This window comes from Diceros bicornis, chromosome 26, assembly GCF_020826845.1.
Source record: "Diceros bicornis minor isolate mBicDic1 chromosome 26, mDicBic1.mat.cur, whole genome shotgun sequence".
NCBI classification, from domain to species: Eukaryota; Metazoa; Chordata; class Mammalia; order Perissodactyla; family Rhinocerotidae; genus Diceros; species Diceros bicornis.
The window spans coordinates 2525887-2543800 of NC_080765.1; the positions used below are offsets into that span (position 1 = coordinate 2525887).

A 17914-nucleotide genomic window follows, 5' to 3' on the forward strand; every position below is an offset into this window, starting at 1 on the left:
TGAACCGAGAAATCTTGGGGAAAGGGGGGGGGGCAGAGCCTGAGGCTGGATGAGATGATGGGGACAGTGGGAAGAGTAGGGGCTCCGAGGTTGGAACTCTGGAGGAGATTTTTGGAGGGGGTTGCTGGAAGTTCAAAGGCAATAAAATCAAATAGGGGCGGGGTCCAGCCTTTATCAAGTCCTAGGGATGTGAGGGGCTCTGGAGGTAAAGATCCAGGGTCCAGAACGAGGGATGCTGAGCGGCTGAGGCAGGGAAGGCTGAGGCAGGGGAGGGAGCAGGGGCTCTGGGGCGCGATCCCAAGCAGAGATCACGCGTCGAGAACGCAGGGAGACGAGGTCCCAGGCTTCAACTCCAACAGGGTCCCCCTGCGAGGCGTGGGGCGGGGAGCCGGCCTCCCACACCGGCGCTAAGCTGGGGCCTGGCGGGACCCGGACGGCGCTGGGCGGGGTCGGGCTGGGGGCTGGGCCGGGGTCCCGGGGGCCGGGGCGGGGCCGGGCGGGCGCTGCGCAGCCGCGGGGCGGCCTCCGCGCATGCGGGGCTCAGCAGGCTGCAGCCGGCGCCGCGGCCACTCCCGGGAGCATGAAGGACCGAACCCAGGAGCTCCGCACAGTGAGTCCGGCCCCGCGCGCTGCCGCTCGCCGCCCGCGCCCAGCGCGCCGGCCGCTCCTCGCCGGGCTCCGGGCCCACCGGGCGGCAGCCCCTGCGCCCCGGGCCGCACGGGAGGGAGCGGTGCGGGGCCAGGGACCCCGGCCCCCCTCCAGGTCCCGCCCCTCGCACCCACTTGGGGGCACGGGCTCGCGTGAGCTCGGCCCCGTTGTCCTGCGGGCTGGAGGCTGGAGCCTGGGGTCCTGGATAAACTTTTCGGCGCCCCCTTGTTTTGGGGGGTCGGAGGGGTATCATCGGATATTGGTGGCGGGACAGAAGCCTGACCGCTCCCTCGCCCCGCGGAGCAGGTCCCATCTCTGTCCCCGCACTGTGTCTCATCACTGACCCTCCTGTCCCCGCTGTGGTCTAGACAGAGGCAGGACCGCGGTGGGAGCGGGCCGGGGCGGCCCCCTGCCCGGAGCCCCGCTGCGGGCGCGCTGCGGAAACCTGGCGGGCGGGCGGGTGGGGCCGGGCTCCTCCGGCGGGCGCTGTCTCGAGGGACGCCCCCCGCCCCCATCACCTCCCGTCACCTGTAGCTCCTCATCCGGTTGCGATCAGGATTTGCCGCCCGCCCGGGTCCGGGAAGGTCAGACCTGCCCTCAGTCCACCTTCCTGGCTTCTGGGCAGTCCGGGCCGGCTTTTCCAGACCCTTCCGAGGTTCCCTGGTCTGATTCCGACCTGAACCTATTTTCCCACCTGTGTCTTTGAGGCCCCTGGGTGTGGCTCCAGGGGCGGGGTTTGGGGGATGCGCAGAGGTTCTATGTCAGAGCCCACCATCTCCCAGCCCTTACAGAGACCCCTGCAGCCTGCTCTTCATCAACAGGTCCCCCTTCGCCTGGCCTCTGCCGTTTACCTCTGCCGTTAGGGATGGCAATCCTGGGGTGCCTGGGGGGCCAGTGAAGGAGATGAAGCCTGTCTGTGGAGAGGGGGGCATCAGGGCTCTAGACCAGCTCGTCTCATCTGATCCCCTGATTGACCACCCTGCTGGCAGGCCCGGCCTGCTTATCTCTGGGGGGACTAGAGCTCGGTGGCTCCCCAGAATCCTCCCCCTGCTGCCCAGCTTATAGCCAGAGACCTAGGTTCCCTCATATGGAGAGTTTCAAGTGTCCTTTGGGCTTTTGATCCCATGGCTGTCCTCTCTGCCCAGGGGCTCCCTGCATTCCTGCCTGCGTCTCCCCCATTATTCCAGCCCTGTCTCCTGGGCATCCTGGAGCTGGGAACTGTGCTCTCCTGCCTCCGTCGTCCCCTGCCCTGCTGCCAGCCCCTACCGTCTCATCAGACCTGTGTGATTCCTGGCTGAGTGCCCAGCCCCTGGGTAAACCTCACAAGGTTTCAGAGGGAGAAGATGGTCCCTCTGGTCTTATGTGGTGTCTAAACACTTCCCTCACCAGCCCTTGCGGCTGCCCTCAGGTTCCTGTGCTCGGGTGAGTCAGAAAGAAGGTTGGCGATGAATGGCTGTGTGGTGCGTTTGCTGATGTTTGGGCGCCTAGTGGTCAGATGAGAGTGTATGTGGGCACCACGTGGTCAGGGGAACACAGTCCTTTACATCTGACAGGGCCTCTGGCTCATCTGCCTCCATCTCCTCTGCTGAAGGGGAAACTGAGGCACAGGTGAGCAGTGGCTTGCCTGCTAGATCAAGCGGGATGGTAGAAAGGGGCTTTGCCTGGTCCTAAAGACGGTCAGACTTAGGCCTGGCTGGGACTGGGGGACCCTCAGGAGAACTTGGGTTGTAGGGGACTGAACCCAGGTCTTTTGCTCTGGTATGTCTCTCTGTGACCTCTCCCCCCTACACACACACGCACACACGCATACATGCATGCACGCGCGCCAGCATGGTCCCTTAGACCGTGAGGCCTGGCTTCTCTGAACTGACTGAGGCTTCGTCTCCAGACCCCACCCCAGGCATCTGGAGCCCATGCAGGGTGGCCCTACCCACTGGGGTTTCTAGCAGCCTCGAGGCTGGGCTGGCAGGAGCCCACACTGGGTGAGTGGAACGGTTAGTCTAGGGGGCTTCCACTCCCACAAGACTCTTTCCCTCTGGGCCTTGGGTTCCTGTCAATGATGTGGAGATAGGAAAACCTGCAACCCAGCTTCTCAGGGCAAGAGGGGTGGTCACAGGTCTCCTGACTCTGACTCCATATTTGTGGGAGACCTTGACCCCCAGGAGTCAGAATTTTCAGGCCAGAATCCTCAGGAACCAAGAGGCCAGTACTGGCTGGGCTGGACAGAGATGGTGCTTGGGACAGCAACTTGTACCACCCCAACACTCCCTCCCTCTCCCCCTCCTCCTCCTTTCCCACCCAGTGCCACCACATTTGGAAGGAAGCTTATTTATAAAAGTCACACTTGGGGAAGGAACTGGCGCGTCTCCTCCGCGCTCTCCAGCCCTCCAGCCTTCTCCAGCCCCCATCTCTCATGGGGCTCATCCTGTTGTGCAGAGGAACAGTGAAGGGGTCATCGGGGGCCAACGTGGGGACCTCAACGCTGTAGGCAGCCCTCAGAGTTCAGAAGGGCAACCCGGAGGCTAAGAGGGGCAAAGAATGGTCCAGGCTCACACAGCCGGGAGACTTTGGGACGAGGTGTCCCCAGGCAGTCCCGCCGGGCATGCAGCTGCCCGTTCCCCCAGTGTGGAGGCCTCCCTGGTTTTCTCTCTGGGGACTTCTTGGAGCGGGCCCACCCCTCCCTGGGCCCAGAACAGTGCTGATCTACATGTGGGGCGTGTGGGGCACGTGGACCCTGCTGCAAGAGCCCGGGGACAGACAGGAGGGAGAGTCGGGGCAGCCAGAGCCTGGCAGCCTTCCAGGAAGACGAGAACTTCAGACGGCATGAGGAGGAGCTGGATCTGAATGGGAGCGGGCGTCCAAAAGGAGGGGCAGGACAGGCAGAGAGGTTGGAACGCCCAACCCAGAAAACAGGGCCTGCTCACGGGAGCAGCAGGGCCAGGCCTGGGTGGGCAAGCCCAAGGCCCCCTTTTGCCCCCCAGTTCCCTTTTCTCTCTCATGGCTGGGAAGAGACGGGGGCCCCGGGGCAACACCAGGCAGCTTGGTGCCTTAACCTTTCTCTGCTCATTTCATCTGTGCAGGGGAGCTGGCAGCATCCGCCTTGCAGAGAGGAAGGAACGGGGTGTAAGAATAGGACTTGGGCATATTTTCATCTGAGGTGCAGCTGGAATGGCCTGCAGGAACTATCTGGTCCAACCTCCTATCTTACAATTTGGAAAACTGAGGTCCAGAAAGGGCCAGGGGTTTATCCAATGTCACACAGCACCTGGGGGCAGAGCCCAGTTCCTTTCCACGGCCTAAAGCTGCCTCCCCGACCTGCTCTGGGGCCCTGCTAAGGGGCAGACCCTGCTGTGAGGAGGGAGTGCGCAGGGTGGGGAGAGGGTGAAGGGACCGTCGTCCCTGGAGACCCAGCTTGGCCTCTCACACACCCTTGACTCAGCTCCAGCCTCTCAGCTCTAGAGATGTGACTTGGATTAGGCATTAAAAGAAGGGAAAAAAAGTAGCCCTCGAGGCAGACGACAGCAGCTCCTGCTCAGCAGGAATGAATCCGCCTGTCCCCCATGCCTCTTGGAGGAATCACACTCTTGTTTCCAGGAAGGTGTCCTGGAATCCTGGAGCCTCTGCCAGGAGAGACCGCCAGGGCTGTTCAGCCTCCACTAGGGGAAGCTCAGGGTGTCGCGCCTGGTGATCTGCTCTTCCTGAAGGTCGCTGTGTTGGGGGCAGCACTCTCTCCCACCCACCGACCTTCACTCCTGATTGCTCAGGCTGGAGGTGATGGGGCAGAGCTGAGACAGGGACCTGGTCAGAGAGAAGTGAGACCAGACCGGCGGTTCGCAGTCCTGGGGCGCTTTTTAAAAACTTAGCCTCACCAGCCTCACCCACATACATTCTGATTCCGTCTCTCTGGGGTAGAACCCTGGAAGCTGTTTTTTCAAATCCCCCCAAAGGATTCTGGTGCTGGACCAGGGCTGAGAACCACTGAAAGATGAACAAAAACATCAGGACACATTGGATGTCAGCTGGACGTGAGAGGAGGAGAGTGTGGATGACCCCCAGTTTCTTACTTGCAGGGCCCTTGGGAACAGGGGTTCAGAGGAGGGGGCTCAGGAGAAAGAAGTGGAGCCAGTTTGGACCAGGTGCCAGGCGGGTGCCCATGTGCTGTCTCGGTGGCTCCGTCTAGATGTTTGAATCTTCCAGCTTGTAACTGCCCCCAGCTCCCCTTGCCACCTCACTGCTAAAGCCGCCCAAGACCCCGCCTCCAGCTCCCTGCCTCCGGAGCTGTGACCGCCACTTGGAGAGGGTTGGCAGGTTCCCAAGGGAGCTGGGGCTCTGATCACTGAACAACATCTGGGTGCCCACCTCACACATGATGTCTGCCCTGGCCAGCGCAGGACGCTAGGAAGGAGGCATGCCAGCCTATTCCTAGTTCTCTTTTGGTTAGAAGTGTGTCTGGGTTGGGGGCAGGGGAGGTGGGGACTGACATCCTACATCCTTATCATTTATTTAGTGTCCAATGAGAACTGATTAGAGGTCTGAGTTAATCTGGTGGATGTCTCTAGAAAGGTGCCACAGAGCTCTGGCCTAGATGTGGATGAGGTTGCAGGGGGCAACAGAGTCACCAGCCATCAGATTCTCACAACCTGGAACAAGGATCAGAACAAATAAAGAAATGAAACAGGAAATTTGAGGCTCACTTGAGCCCTAAATCCAACTGAGGAGACAGTGGTGGGGAAGGGCTTGGGGCCTTCCTTGGCAAGAAGTGCTATATGATCACTTACATGATCTCTGGCTGCATTAACAGAGGTAGACCCTGTAGAAAGAGGGAGGGGATGGGTCAGCTCTTTGGCACTGCGCAGCCCACAATCAGCAGGCAGATTCAGTTTGTATCCCTGCACTGCAGGAGAAGACAGGCCAAATGGAACAAGTCTGGGGCAGGGTCTGTAATTTGGAGCCTCTGGGAAGGATCTGAAGGAGAGGGAATGGTAACTTCAGAAGAAAAATGCAGGGAGGATATGGATGTGGCTTCAGACCTCTGGCAGGGCCAGTCCAGGGAGAGGGCACCACAGGTTCTTTATGGCCGGGAGCCAGACCAGAGGAAAGAGAAGAACTTGCTAACAATTGGGGCTGCCCCAGATAGGCAGAGCTGCCTGGGAAAGCTGGTGAGCTCTCCATCACAGGAGGCATGCAAGCTGAGGCTGGAAGCTGTGGCCAAGGTGACTTCTCAGGTCCCTTAGAGCCCAAGAGTCTGTGGCTGTGGCTCCAGCAGGCATGTGAATAGGGTGAGGGGAGCCAGAGGAGCAAGATGCTGACCTGGGGGAGCTGAGAAAGGCTTCCGGGAGGAGGTGGCATCTAAGGATGAGGGGAATGTCAGGCAGAGGGAACTGCGTGGGGAAAGTGGATGGACTGTCGGGGCAAGAAAGTGGTTCTAGGTGGGGTGGGGCAGTGAGGTGACGAAGGGGGTGTGGTGAGAAGTCCTGAGGAAGAAGAAGTAGGACTTGGCCAGGAAGGGTCCCCTGGAGCACCCCCTCAAGGGTTCACTGGGAGCCAAGGCTGGTTTGACCAAGGCTGTAAGGTCAGGCCCTGAACCCTCCAATTGGCTTTGGGGCCAGTCTGAATGCCACTTCCAGGGTGGATGCCAAGCTGGACACTCCAGTCAGCCCCTGGCCTCAGGTCTCCCTTTCCCCAGCTCTACCCTCATAGATGGAGAGCCTGGAGGAGGGTATGGGCATCTCTCCTGCCAACCCTCGAGTCCAACCTTCAGTCCTCTGGGAATGCTGTGGAGGTAGCAGGTCAGAGCTGGCTGGACGCCTGGAGAAGATATGTCCCCATTTTACAGATGGGCAAGCTGAGGCCAGAGAGGGATCCCAGGGGTCTGTGGCAGTGACGCTCATCTCTGGTAACTTAGGTGTTTTGGGCCCTAGCTGGTCATTACTCTTTCTGGGAAGGGAGCTGGAAAATTCTCCTACCCCTTCTCGTCCACCCCTGTCCTTCTCTGGGCAACAGAAGGCCAGAGAAGGCAGGGCGCCGAATGGCAGGAACTCCTAGGGCCACCTCCCAAGCTGTCAGGCTGCCCAGGAGGAGGAAGTGGGCTCCTCCAGGCTGTACTCTGGCTCAACTCCTAGGCCTGGCCTAAAAGTGGTCTAAAAGTGTGGGAATGGCTCCTAGACTTTCTGCATCTATGGGTGGGCTTGGTGGAGGGAGGGGGGCCACCTGGTAGCAGCCACAGGCACTTGTGGGAGCGAGGGTTTATTTTAGCTGCTGGGGGAGGAGGTGTGATCTCTTGATGAGAGGGGGGCCCCCCCGAGCCGCCTCCACAAAGCTCCCAACCAACCCCCTCTCTTGGTCGGTCCCCACTCTGGTGGGGTAGCGGGACCCCAGAGCCCAAGGGCACAGCCTTTACGGAACATGCTGTGTGTCTGCCCTTCCCCAGCCCCGCTCCCTGCAGCCGGGTCACTGTCCCCATTTCATAGAGGAGAAAACAGACCCGGAGGCAAGTCCCTCGGCCAGTCAGTGTCTGTGCTGGGCCCAGAACCTGGCCCTGCCCCAGCAGGCTAGCAGGGCCCAGACTGCCAGGTCCCTTAGTTTCCCCATCCCCCTGATCTTGGCCTGCCCCTGTCCTCGGCCTGACGTGAGAGAGCAGCGAGGTGAGGGCCGGGGTGCTGAGCCATGAGGAGGCGTGACAGAGCCCAAGAACCCCAGTCCAGGGGAGCTGGTCCTGCCCTGGGTGTCCCGGCCACGCCTGTGGAGAGGGACCTTGGCCTTGCCAGTGGAGTGGCCTGAGCCCAGGGACTCGGGGCGTATTAGGTGGACAGTAATGAGCATGGCCAGCACGCGGGGAAGTCAGAGGTGTAATTACCCCACCCCACGCTGGGCTGGCTTTGGTACAGCTGCTCTTGGGGCAGCGGAGTAGGGCCTGCAGCTGCACCTGAGGCCTAAGGCAGGCCCCCAGCCAAGTGACAATGTGACTGGCCTCTTGTGCCTGCCAGGCTCAGCTCTGGGCCTGGAAGGAAAGAGAATCAAGGTCCAATGTCAAGACTGACAAGGAGAGAGGATCCCCAAGATGGCTGAGTGTCAACGCTGGCACCTCGCAGAGCCTCACACAGGCAATGTCTGTCATGGCCCGTGTCTGAGCCATCCTGCGTTTTGCGGGGGAGGTGTTGGTGGTACCCAGGCCTGGGACAGCACCCAGGCCTCCCCCTCCAGGGCCCTCCCCAGAAAGGAAGCTTGGGAACTCAGGGCGCCATCTTAATTAAAACCATCGGGCCAGAGAGAATGCTTCCAGGCAGCCTGTCTCAGGCAAGGTCTGTGAGTTGGGGCCACTGGCCAGGGGACCAAGCCCTGAGGTTTGCTTGCCCACCTGTGGCAGGGCCTCCCAGCTGCACCCTAGGGTGAGGGGTGCAGCTGGCAGGACCCTCGTCCTGTGGGGAAGGGGCAGGAGTCCTGGCCTGGAGGTGGAGACGTGGTCCTGCTGCCAACTTGACAGGGTCCCCAGGGATCCTCCAGTCTCACTGTGGCTGGGAGCTTAGGGCACGGCCAGGTCTTGTCCCCACCAAAAGGACTGAGGGGGATAGTCAGGGCCCTGGAGCTGCAGCCTGCGAGTCTGCTATATATGGATGCTGGGCAGTTTGGGGTCCCAGGTCCAGCGGGACCCAGTGGTCCTACCACAGGTCCACTCACATGCGCATACCCCTCTGCAGGCCAAGGACAGCGATGATGATGATGATGTCACTGTCACCATGGACCGAGACCGCTTCATGGATGAGTTCTTCGAACAGGTGGGAGCAGCACACCCCACCTCTCCCCAGACACGGGCAGGGCTCTTACACACCTGTGCCTGGCTCAGCAGTCCATAGGCACCAATTAATGAACCCATTTTGAGGGTAAATAGACTGAAGCTCAGAGGAGAGCCAACTTTGCGATTGGAACTGCCCACTCCTCCCCTCCCTGGTTTAGAAGGATACTCAGAGCAGCCAGCCTCACCTCACACCGCTCCCAGCCTCTCCCTGAGCCCTGATCTCCAGCCCCACTCTGGGCGAGCCCTGGCCCAAGAGGCCCTGCCTGGATTCTCTCCCCCTGGCCCCCTGGCCTTGGTCCACAGGTGGAGGAGATCCGCGGCTTCATTGACAAGATCTCGGGGAACGTGGAGGAGGTGAAGCGGAAGCACAGCGCCATCCTGGCCTCCCCCAACCCTGACGAGCGTGAGTGTGTAGGTGTGAGGGCCAGGTTTCAGGCCCCAAAGCCCTCCAGGAAGGTGCTGCTGCCAGGGAGGGGCTCCTGGAACCCCAGCACCCTTCACTGTTGGTGAGCTGAGGGGCACCTGGGCCCAGCCAGGTTGGGGAGGGCTCCGTGGGAAACCTCAGGAAACAGCTGTCCCAGGCCCGGGGTTGGGGGTCAGTGCTCTGTATCACGGCTGAACCAGGGGCCTACGCGAAGACTTGCGGGGTAGGAGGGGTGGGATCAAGTGGCCAGCCCTGCCCTCCCCAGGTGAGCTGGCTATTTCCTAAGGCAGCTGGGCTGGCTGCAGCCCTGGGATGCTGGGAGGGAGGGAGGGAGCTGCCTCTGATAAATACCAGCCCCTCCTTTTCCCTTGCCTCCCGGGGGAGCAGATGGCAGCTCTGAGGCGTCAGCACTGTGGGAGGGCAAGCCGGCCAAACAGGCAGAGCTTCCGGAAAGAGCTGGCAGCCCTGGCACCTGGCCACTGGTACCCCGGAGCTGGGCATTGTCAGGGCTCAGGAAGTCACCTCTCCCTCCTCACAGGGAGCCTGTGTGTGTCTGCATTGCACTCTGTCCCCAGACAGGTCCCCTGACCCAGCAGTCACAATTCCTGTTGAGGTGTTGATTACTACGTGATTATGTACCAGGCTGGCAGCATGCAGGCCCCAGGTCCCCTCCTCTTGAGGGGGCTCACCCTCAGCCCCAGGGGGGCAGAGACAGGGCTGGGAGCATGTGCAGCTGCTTCCCCAGGCTTGCTCACTTCCTCTGCTGCTCCACCAGCTCCTCCAGAAGGCACTGCCTGTGGAGCCCCATGGGAAAGCATGGGGGCCGCTTCCTGCCCTGGCTGCTCTCAGGTGGTCAAGGACCAGCACCCAGGGCTTGATTTCAGGCTCGTTTCCAGCACTGCCTCCCCATCCATGGCCCCTGACCCCAGGGCCACTGGCATCCGCAAGCACCCAGAAAAAATCTTTCCACAGCCCCAAAGTGTGCTTGAACCCGAGGCCAGTGCCAAACCAACTAAGCCTAGTGCCAGGCCCTTGGAAGGCAAAATGAGTGATCTGGGAGCCGGGAGACTGTGCCAAGAAGGGGTGGAGAGGAGAGAGGGGTCACCCAAAGCAGAGCATGCATCCAAGGCAGCCATCATGCTTCCCTCTCCCCAGAGGTTTGTCTGGGGGCAGCATGTGACATGGCTTGTCTGTGGGCCCATGTGTATCTGGGTCAGTGTGTGTCCCTGGTGGGTGACTCCCAGTGAGGGTCAGAGGGGGCTGCCTGCGGGAACACAGGATATCATGTGCTGCACAGTTGGCCTCTCATTTGCTGGAAGGCGGGTGGGCGTGGGGCAGTGGAGCTGCCCAGCTCCCCCTCAGCTCCCTTGTGCCACCTTCAGTACTTCTCCCCTGTCATACAGTCAGTTGCCACCAGTTCAGAATCGCCACCCATGAGCTGAGCAGTCAGGACTCAGCTGTCGGTGCTAATGGGCACTCCCCAAGGGGAAGGGGCTCCCTGTGAAGGGTTCTAGGGCAGAGGCAGAACAGAGTTAACAAGGAGGCACAGGAAAGATGGCAGTGAGTGGCGGGCCTTCCTGGGCCAAGGCTTGCTCTGCCTTCCCTGGGGGCTGCCATCCGGGCTGGGCTATTTTGGATCTGAGCAAAAGAGGCTGAGACGTCAGAGCAGCTGGTAACCAAGTTTTCCTTTGTTTGTACAAATCAGGCGCCCTCCTCCGCGCCTCAAAGCCCCCCGCTCCATCTCACTCATATTCCACTTGGGAGGTGGCCCCCACCTGATGGACCACTGTAAATGCCCTTCCCCAATCCCCTAGAGGAGAAGCCCAGCCCCAGAGGCAAGCAGAGGCTGCTGAGGAAGACGGCAGCCAGGAGCTCAGTCCTGCTTTCTCCAGAGAGTGAAGTCCTGAGGGCTGCCCTGAGGCTGAGGCATTGCTGGGACCCACTGTTCCATCCCGTACTCCAGAGGGAAGCAGCCATCTTGTGCCACTTTGCCAGCCAACCCCTCTCAAGGAGTGGAGTGAGCTGGGCACCCTATGGCCTCTGCCAGCTTCAGGGAGATGGTTCCAGTTGGCACCAGGGTCAGAAACACCATACTGCTGCCCTCCCCCCACTTCACCCTCATAGGCCTAGGTGCCTGCAACCTCCAGAGCCAGCTGTGCCCCAGGGGGCCCGCCTCTTTGAAGCTGTTCTCCGTCAGCACCCACCCAGGCCAGGCGCCTCCTGCCCCCACTGGGCACTTAGCAGTTGGCCTCCACTCTTCAGCACCTGGGGAGGAGGGCTTTATGAGTAGAACAAGGTCTGCCCCACCCAGGGTGCTTGATGGGGGGCTGGCTTCCTCCTGGCCTCATCAGCCTGTTGGCTGGATGCTTACCCCCCTGAGCCACCAGGTAATGCTAGGTGAGCCTGCACCTCCCACCTTCGCCTCAAGCATCAAGTAAACATTCCCTAGTGCCAACTCCAGCATCACCAGCTGCTCCACAATTATTTCTGCCTTAAATTTAGACCCATCTGTTATCTGCAGGGGTTGGGGGAGCCAGTGAAGGAGGAAGGGAGGCTCCTTGGAAGGCAACACGAGGCGGGGTGCAGCTGCACCTGGTGCGGCCCTGGCCCAGGGTTGGAGGGGCAGGCCAAGCCTCAGCCAGGGCAAGAGGGGAAACCCAGGACCCAGGGTCTGCCCAGAGCCCCCAGTCAGCCTGAGGCTGAACGTGGGGCACGATGAGCCCAGGGTGCGGAGCCCCACCTCTTCTCCCTCCCCAGAGACAAAGGAGGAGCTGGAGGAGCTCATGTCCGACATAAAGAAGACAGCAAACAAAGTGCGCTCTAAGCTCAAGGGTGAGTCTGGGCTCCAGGCCTTGTCTGGGGGATTGGGCACACACAGCCCTGGGGTTTCACTAACTCTGAGGGTACTTTGGGTCTTGCTTTCCTTTATGAGGGCGCTGTCAGGTGCCCTCCACTCAACAGCCACCTGGCAAGGCCTGTTCATGCCTGGCTCTGGGCTGGGCCTCAGGACAGATGCCTGAGGCTTCATTGAGGGCATTCTCCACTCCGGGCTGTCCCCCGTTTCAGCTAAAGAGGGTTAAACGAGTGGCCAGCACTCCCTGGTCCCACACAGAAGCCCCCATGCACTTGTGTGAGCACAGACGTGCATGCCACACGAACACACAGGCCTAGGGGCCCATGTCCTGCAGGCCATGGCCACCTGGCCCTCCCCACTCTGGGCATGGCGCCATGTTGGGTGCACAGCCTTCCCCTGAGCAGGAGAGAGATGGGGTGGGCCTGAGCCATCAGGCCCAGCACATAAGTGCTCACACACACACATCTTCATATGTGTCTGAGGCCTCACAGGGGGGTGTGCGTATGTACACACACCTACACACGCTTCACACTTGGAAGAGCCTCTTCCATCAGTGCCTGATGCCCTCTCTTCCTCTGCTTCCCATGTGACCTCACTCATAGACCACACAAGACCCCCCAGGGGTGGTCCTGAGCGAGATCCGGGGTGTGCGGCGGGGGGGGGGGGGGGCAGCGGTGAATGGGGCAGGTTGTGGCTAAGTAGCCATTTGTCCCCCAGGCATCGAGCAGAGTATCGAGCAGGAGGAAGGCCTGAACCGCTCCTCAGCCGACCTGAGGATCCGCAAGACACAGGTGCAGGCCAGAGGCTGGGGGATGCTGAGGCTCTGGGGCCCCGTGGGGCTGGGCCTGACCCCTGCACCCCTATCTCGGACCCCCAGCACTCCACGCTGTCCCGGAAGTTTGTGGAGGTCATGTCCGAGTACAACGCGACGCAGTCTGACTACCGCGAGCGCTGCAAGGGCCGCATCCAGAGGCAGCTGGAGATCAGTACGCTGAGGGCGGGGCCCGGCTGGGGCGGCCCAAAGCTGGCGGGCGGGGCCGCTGCTGTGCTCCCTGGAGAGGGCGGGACTCATTGTGGCCCCTGTTCGCAGCCGGCCGGACTACGACCAGTGAGGAGCTGGAGGACATGCTGGAAAGTGGGAACCCGGCCATCTTTGCTTCCGGGGTGAGTGTGGACCTCACCCCGCCCACTGGGACCCCCGGTCTGTGTGCAAACCGCTGCTGGATCTGGACAGTTTTTGGTCACAGGCACCTTGTGAGGCAGGTTTTAAAGAAGGCTGAGTCCCAGAGAGGGGAGGGAACCAGGCCAAGGTCACATAAATGTTAGTGTCAAAGGTGCAATTAAGACCCCTGGCTCCTCCCAGGTGGGTCCCCGTTCTTGCTACCGCTGCCCATTTGTCACCAGCCAGGGGCTCCTTCCACCACCCTCAAGGCCTTTTACTCCTCCCAGAGGACTTGGTGCCCTTGGCCATCTCTATATTCAAGTGAAGCTTGAGCAGGGGGGCTTCTTGAAGGAGATGCCACACAGGGTGGGAGGCAGCTTAGGGATGTGGGTCCCAGGAGGAGAGAGGGGAGGGGCAGTTAGTGTGGGAGGCAGGCAGTTCAAGGCCTGGTCCTTGGGGCAGTCACCTCTCGCTCTGTGCAACACTGGTAATGAGCACTACCACTTAGCAGGTACTCTGCAAGCATGGGGCCGGGGGGGTGGTATCAGACGCGTATTACAGGTAGGAAGTCAGACCTCAGAAATCAGGTAACAAGTAAGGGCCAGGCAGGAAGTGGGCGGAGGACTGTGGCTAAGGAGGAAGCCTCAGTCCTGCTTCCAGAACGCATGCTTTACTCAAGCCCTGCCCATCCCAGTCGCCTTCACCCTTGGCCTCCTGCTGTCCTGGTCCCCAGCCCTGACCCCTTCAGCAGGCGCCTGGGTCCCAGCTCCCTGCTCCTACCTCCTAGATCATCATGGACTCCAGCATCTCGAAGCAGGCCCTGAGTGAGATTGAGACACGGCACAGTGAGATCATCAAGCTGGAGAACAGCATCCGTGAGCTGCACGACATGTTCAGGGACATGGCCATGCTTGTGGAGAGCCAGGTGAGTGCCCGGGGGCCCACTGCCCTCCACCCCCAGCCCCCAGCAGCACCCATGGCTGAACTAACCCCATCCTTTCTGCCCGACACGCTGCCCTGCCCGGGAGGGACCAAATCTGCAGGTAACTAACCACCCACTGTTGAAACTGCCTCCAGAGCCCTGCCACCCGAAGGACCCTTGCATGGCTCGGCCACCAGGCCCCAGGCACTGCATGGCTCTGCTTGGCCCTCCAGGACCCCAGGCCCTGCATGGCCCTTCCCACCTACACCCAGCCTTGTCCTGTCTTCTTCACCAGCTGTTTGTCATGTGGGCCCTGGGAGGCATAGCGGTGACCAGGACAGCTGAGGGCCTGCTTCCTGGAGCTAATGTCTTTTGGGCGAAAGGGTAACATAAGTAAACAACAAACGGAATATTCTCCAGTCATGCCAGGTGCTCAGGAGATGTTAGGAGGAGGCAATGTGATAAGAGTAGTGGTTCTCAAACTTGAAAGTGCCCAAGAAACACTTGGAAGGCTTGTAAGTTTCCTGGTCCCCATTCCCAGAGATCAGTAGGTCAGAGTGGGGACCCACGAATTTGCCTTCCTGACGAGCTCAAGGGTGCTGCCCATGCTACTAGTCCAAGGGCCACATCTGGAGTGACTCTCATAGAGTCACTGCGGTGGCCATTTTGGACAGGGTGGTCAGGGAAGGCCTCTCTGAGGAGAGGTGGCATTTGAGCTCAGAAGACTTCTCGGGAAGAGTGAAGAGCTGGCCCAGGCAGAGAGACCAGCAGTACCATGGCCTGAGACTAGCAAGAGCCTGACATATTTGAGAAACAGAAAGGAGGTCCATGCGGCTGGAGCACAGGGGTAGTTGGAGATGAGGTAGGCGGGGGCCTTGGCATGCGGTGCTGGGGGTCTGGCTTCTCTTCTAGACCAGAGGGTCTTAAGTGTGGGAGTGGTGTGATCCAAGTTAGGAAGCAGGGAGGCCATCAGGAGGCTGCCGCTGCCATCCAGGTGAGAGAACATGGCGATGTGGACGCCGGTGGGGGCAGTGGACTTAGAGAGGAGGCGGGCACGCCACTGCTGGGAGTCCTGTGGAGTGGTTGGAGTGGCCTTTGGGGGCAGCATGGGACCAGACTGCAGGGCCCAAAAGGGTTGTGGGGCTCACTGTGGTCACCTTGTGAGCTATGGCCAGACTCCAGCCCACCCACTCCTGCCCCTGCCCTCCATCCAGCTCCAAGCACTGGGGTGAGGGCCCCAGCTGAGTTCTCTGCATGGTCCCCACCGCCTTGGCTGAGACTGCATGGCCAGTTCCCTCCCCAGGATGGGTGCTCTGCGGGGAGAGGCGGGAGCTGCCCATGGTGCCTGGCCCAAAGGGCACAGGTGAGAAGCTGTACTCTTATTGTCCTCACCACCCCACTTTTCTCTCTTCATCTCAGGGTGCCTTCCCAAAGTCCTGCCATGAGCCCCCTCCCGACCCTGAGGGGGGCCCTCTGGAGCTCAGGTGCCCCCGACCCTGCAGGGGGAGATGATTGACAGGATCGAGTACAATGTGGAGCACTCGGTGGACTACGTGGAGAGGGCCGTGTCTGACACCAAGAAGGCCGTCAAGTACCAAAGCAAGGCACGCCGGGTTAGTAGCCCCAACCCTGCCTGAGCCCGCATCCCACGTGCACCCATCAGAGCCCCTGGACCATCACAAATCCCTCCCCCTTCTGCCTTTCCCCCACCTCTCAGCTCTGACCAGAGCCTGCCTTCACTCAACTCACTCAGGCCTTCAGCACCCCATCATAGCCCCCGGCCCAGACACGTTCTAGGCCATCACCTTTCCCCCATTCCATCCCCCAAACTCTCCAGCCTTCAACCCTCATCATAGCCCCCTCCCCACTGACCCCAAGCCCCTTCCCTCTCCTTTTGTCCCACACCCCTCGAAGCGCCGCCCAGAGCACTCAGCCTCCCTCCCAGCCCCAGCCTCTCCCAGGCACTGTCTGAGGCCGTTGCTTCCTGCCTCCCTGGTGCAGAAGAAGATCATGATCATCATCTGCTGTGTGGTCCTGGGCATTGTCATCGCCTCCACCTTTGGAGGCATCTTTGGATAGAAACCACCCCAGCTGCCACTCCACTGTGGATGGTCCACCCACAAGAGGCCCCCTGGCTGCTGCCGCCTTCTGGCTCAGAGCTCCGTCCTTCCCACCCCATCCTGCTCCTTTCTCTGCCACAGGGCCCTCCGTACCCACCCTGCCCTGAGCCGTCATGTGCATGATCTTTGTAACAGTGTGCGTCTGTACAGAAGGGGCAGAGGGGAGGCAGGCTGGGAAACAGCCAGTGAGGTGGCGATGGGTCAGCAAGGGATAGACTCAGGCCCTGGCCCAGGCCACCTCGCCCTCACCAGGCAGGGCTGCCTAGGGTAGCCATATTGCCCTTCCCCTACTGTAATCCCAGTAATCCCACTCCGGCCTGGGGTCTCCCCTCTCCTGGGATCAAGGCCTTCTCTGGACCCCAACCTTACCTCCTACTGACCAGCCCATCTGCCCCGTCCTCTGTCCTCTCCAGCTGTCCCCCTAAGGGGTGGGGACCAGCTGGCCACATGGTGCTGCTTTTCAGGTTAGGGGAGGGGTGGCCCTGAGAGACAGCCCAGCTCTAAGCCTCTAATAGCCAGCCAATCACTGCCAGGGAGGCTCAGGGTGCCATGGCCAGGTGGCTTCCAGCTGTGTCAAGACCAGGATCCCTCCCCTACCTGGGGGCAGAGTCCAACAGGTCTTTGGCTGCCTTAGCCTTCCTTCCTACATACCCACAGCCCCAGGAGCAACCCCTTTGGGCTATGCCTAACCCCAGGTAACATTCTGGAAGAAGTTGGCTGGTGCCTGCTCTCCAGCCCCCCTTGTAGCTAGGGAGGCAGGGCAAGCCCCAGTGTCAGGCCTCTGCCCTGGCTGAAGCCCACAGCATGGGCCAGCCACTCTCCCCAGCAGGCCTTAGTCAGGTCCTCAAGCCATTGTGTCGCATGTTTGGGACACTAGTCCCTGCTCTCTTGTGCTCTGGCAAGTCAGATGTCACTTCAGGCCTGCAATCACGTCCTGCCCTTGCTGTCCCCCATTGATGTGCCACGTGGGTGTCAGGTGTCTTGGATGCAGTATTCAGCAGCCGGCCAGGGAGGGGTACCTCCCCCTCCCCATCTTGGGGCTTCTCAAGTCAGAAATGTGCCCCCACCCCAAGACCCCTCTTCCTCGTTGACAGGCAGGGATTGTGCATGCGACTGCATGCAGTAGGGGATGGGGCCACGTCTGTGCCCCACCTTCCCTCAGCTTTGCTCCTGCCCAGTGACTGTGACCACTGTCCGTGTTGCTTTCTTGAACAGCGACTTCCCTCCCCTCCTTCACCCCCTTCACCAAAGGTCATGGTACAACCAGCTGCCCATTTTGTGAAATTTTTATGTAGATTAAACATTTGTTATCTGTACTGTGCCTCTGCCCTAGATTTCTTACTGTCACCATGTCATGGCCTTCAACTTGGGGGTGAATGTATGTGGCACTAATGGAAAGGGGCTCAGGGGTGAAGGATCCCAACCTCCTCCCCCAGCTTTCAGTGTCCAGACCCTCTGGCCCCTCCACCCCACCCAGTCTCAGTTCCTACTTAACACCTGATGCCTGTTCTGTACCGCGGGCCCAGAACCACCCCCCTTCCCACTTCCAGAAGTCACAGCAACTACTGGATCCCCTCTCTTATCAGCCTGCTAGACAGTCCCCCTAACGCACCCAGTGCAGGTCCTGCCCTTCTGACCACTAGTGATCAGACAGGAGACAGGCCCCTGAGGCAACCAAGCGTTGGGCTGGTCAGGTCAGCAGCTGATGATGGCTCAGGGCCAAAGGTCAGCCCAGGCCACTGGGATCACAGATACATTTCATCCTGCCCATCCTTCCCAACTGTGCCCAGTGTAGTAGTATATAATATAGTTATATATAAGCAGCCCTAAATTAAAGGAAACTACCTGTGCCCTCTGTAGGTTAAAAGAGTGCTTTTGTACATTTAAATTCTTTAAACCTAACTTGTACCTGGGGAATGAAGTAGTAGGCCCCACCAACAGAGGAACTTAAGGAATTTGTTGAGGACCACAGCGCTGGAAAATGCCAGA

The 17914-nt window shown here is 60.4% G+C and overlaps 1 protein-coding gene across 8 annotated transcripts; it reads left to right on the top strand.

The window, feature by feature from the left end:
• The first annotated feature begins 562 nt into the window (after positions 1–562).
• On the top strand, positions 563–17914 carry STX1A (syntaxin 1A). Of its 8 annotated transcripts, none has more exons than XR_009224028.1 (10): positions 563–610; positions 8346–8423; positions 8747–8846; positions 11625–11699; positions 12439–12512; positions 12599–12707; positions 12812–12885; positions 13671–13808; positions 14347–14667; positions 15020–15292. XR_009224028.1 is itself a non-coding variant. In XM_058568987.1 (10 exons), the coding sequence occupies exons 1-10, from the start codon at positions 581–583 to the stop codon at positions 15882–15884; spliced, it is 867 nt and encodes a 288-aa protein (XP_058424970.1). In that variant the 5' UTR covers positions 563–580; the 3' UTR covers positions 15885–17914. The 8 variants fall into 8 exon arrangements, 4 of the variants coding, with proteins under 4 accessions (XP_058424970.1, XP_058424969.1, XP_058424967.1 ...); XM_058568987.1 differs by lacking the exons at positions 14347–14667; positions 15020–15292 and adding exons at positions 15308–15418; positions 15807–17914; XR_009224026.1 differs by lacking the exon at positions 563–610 and having other exon boundaries at positions 7465–8423.

Excerpts from the sequence above, each read along its gene's own strand:
- STX1A (XM_058568984.1), top strand. The coding sequence starts at position 8,262 with ATGCTGGGCAGTTTGGGGTCCCAGGTCCAGCGGGACCCAGTGGTCCTA. Across the intron at positions 8,424-8,746 it reads TGGATGAGTTCTTCGAACAG|GTGGAGGAGATCCGCGGCTT; the intron begins GTGGGAGCAGCA and ends CTTGGTCCACAG. Across the intron at positions 12,513-12,598 it reads TGAGGATCCGCAAGACACAG|CACTCCACGCTGTCCCGGAA; the intron begins GTGCAGGCCAGA and ends TCGGACCCCCAG.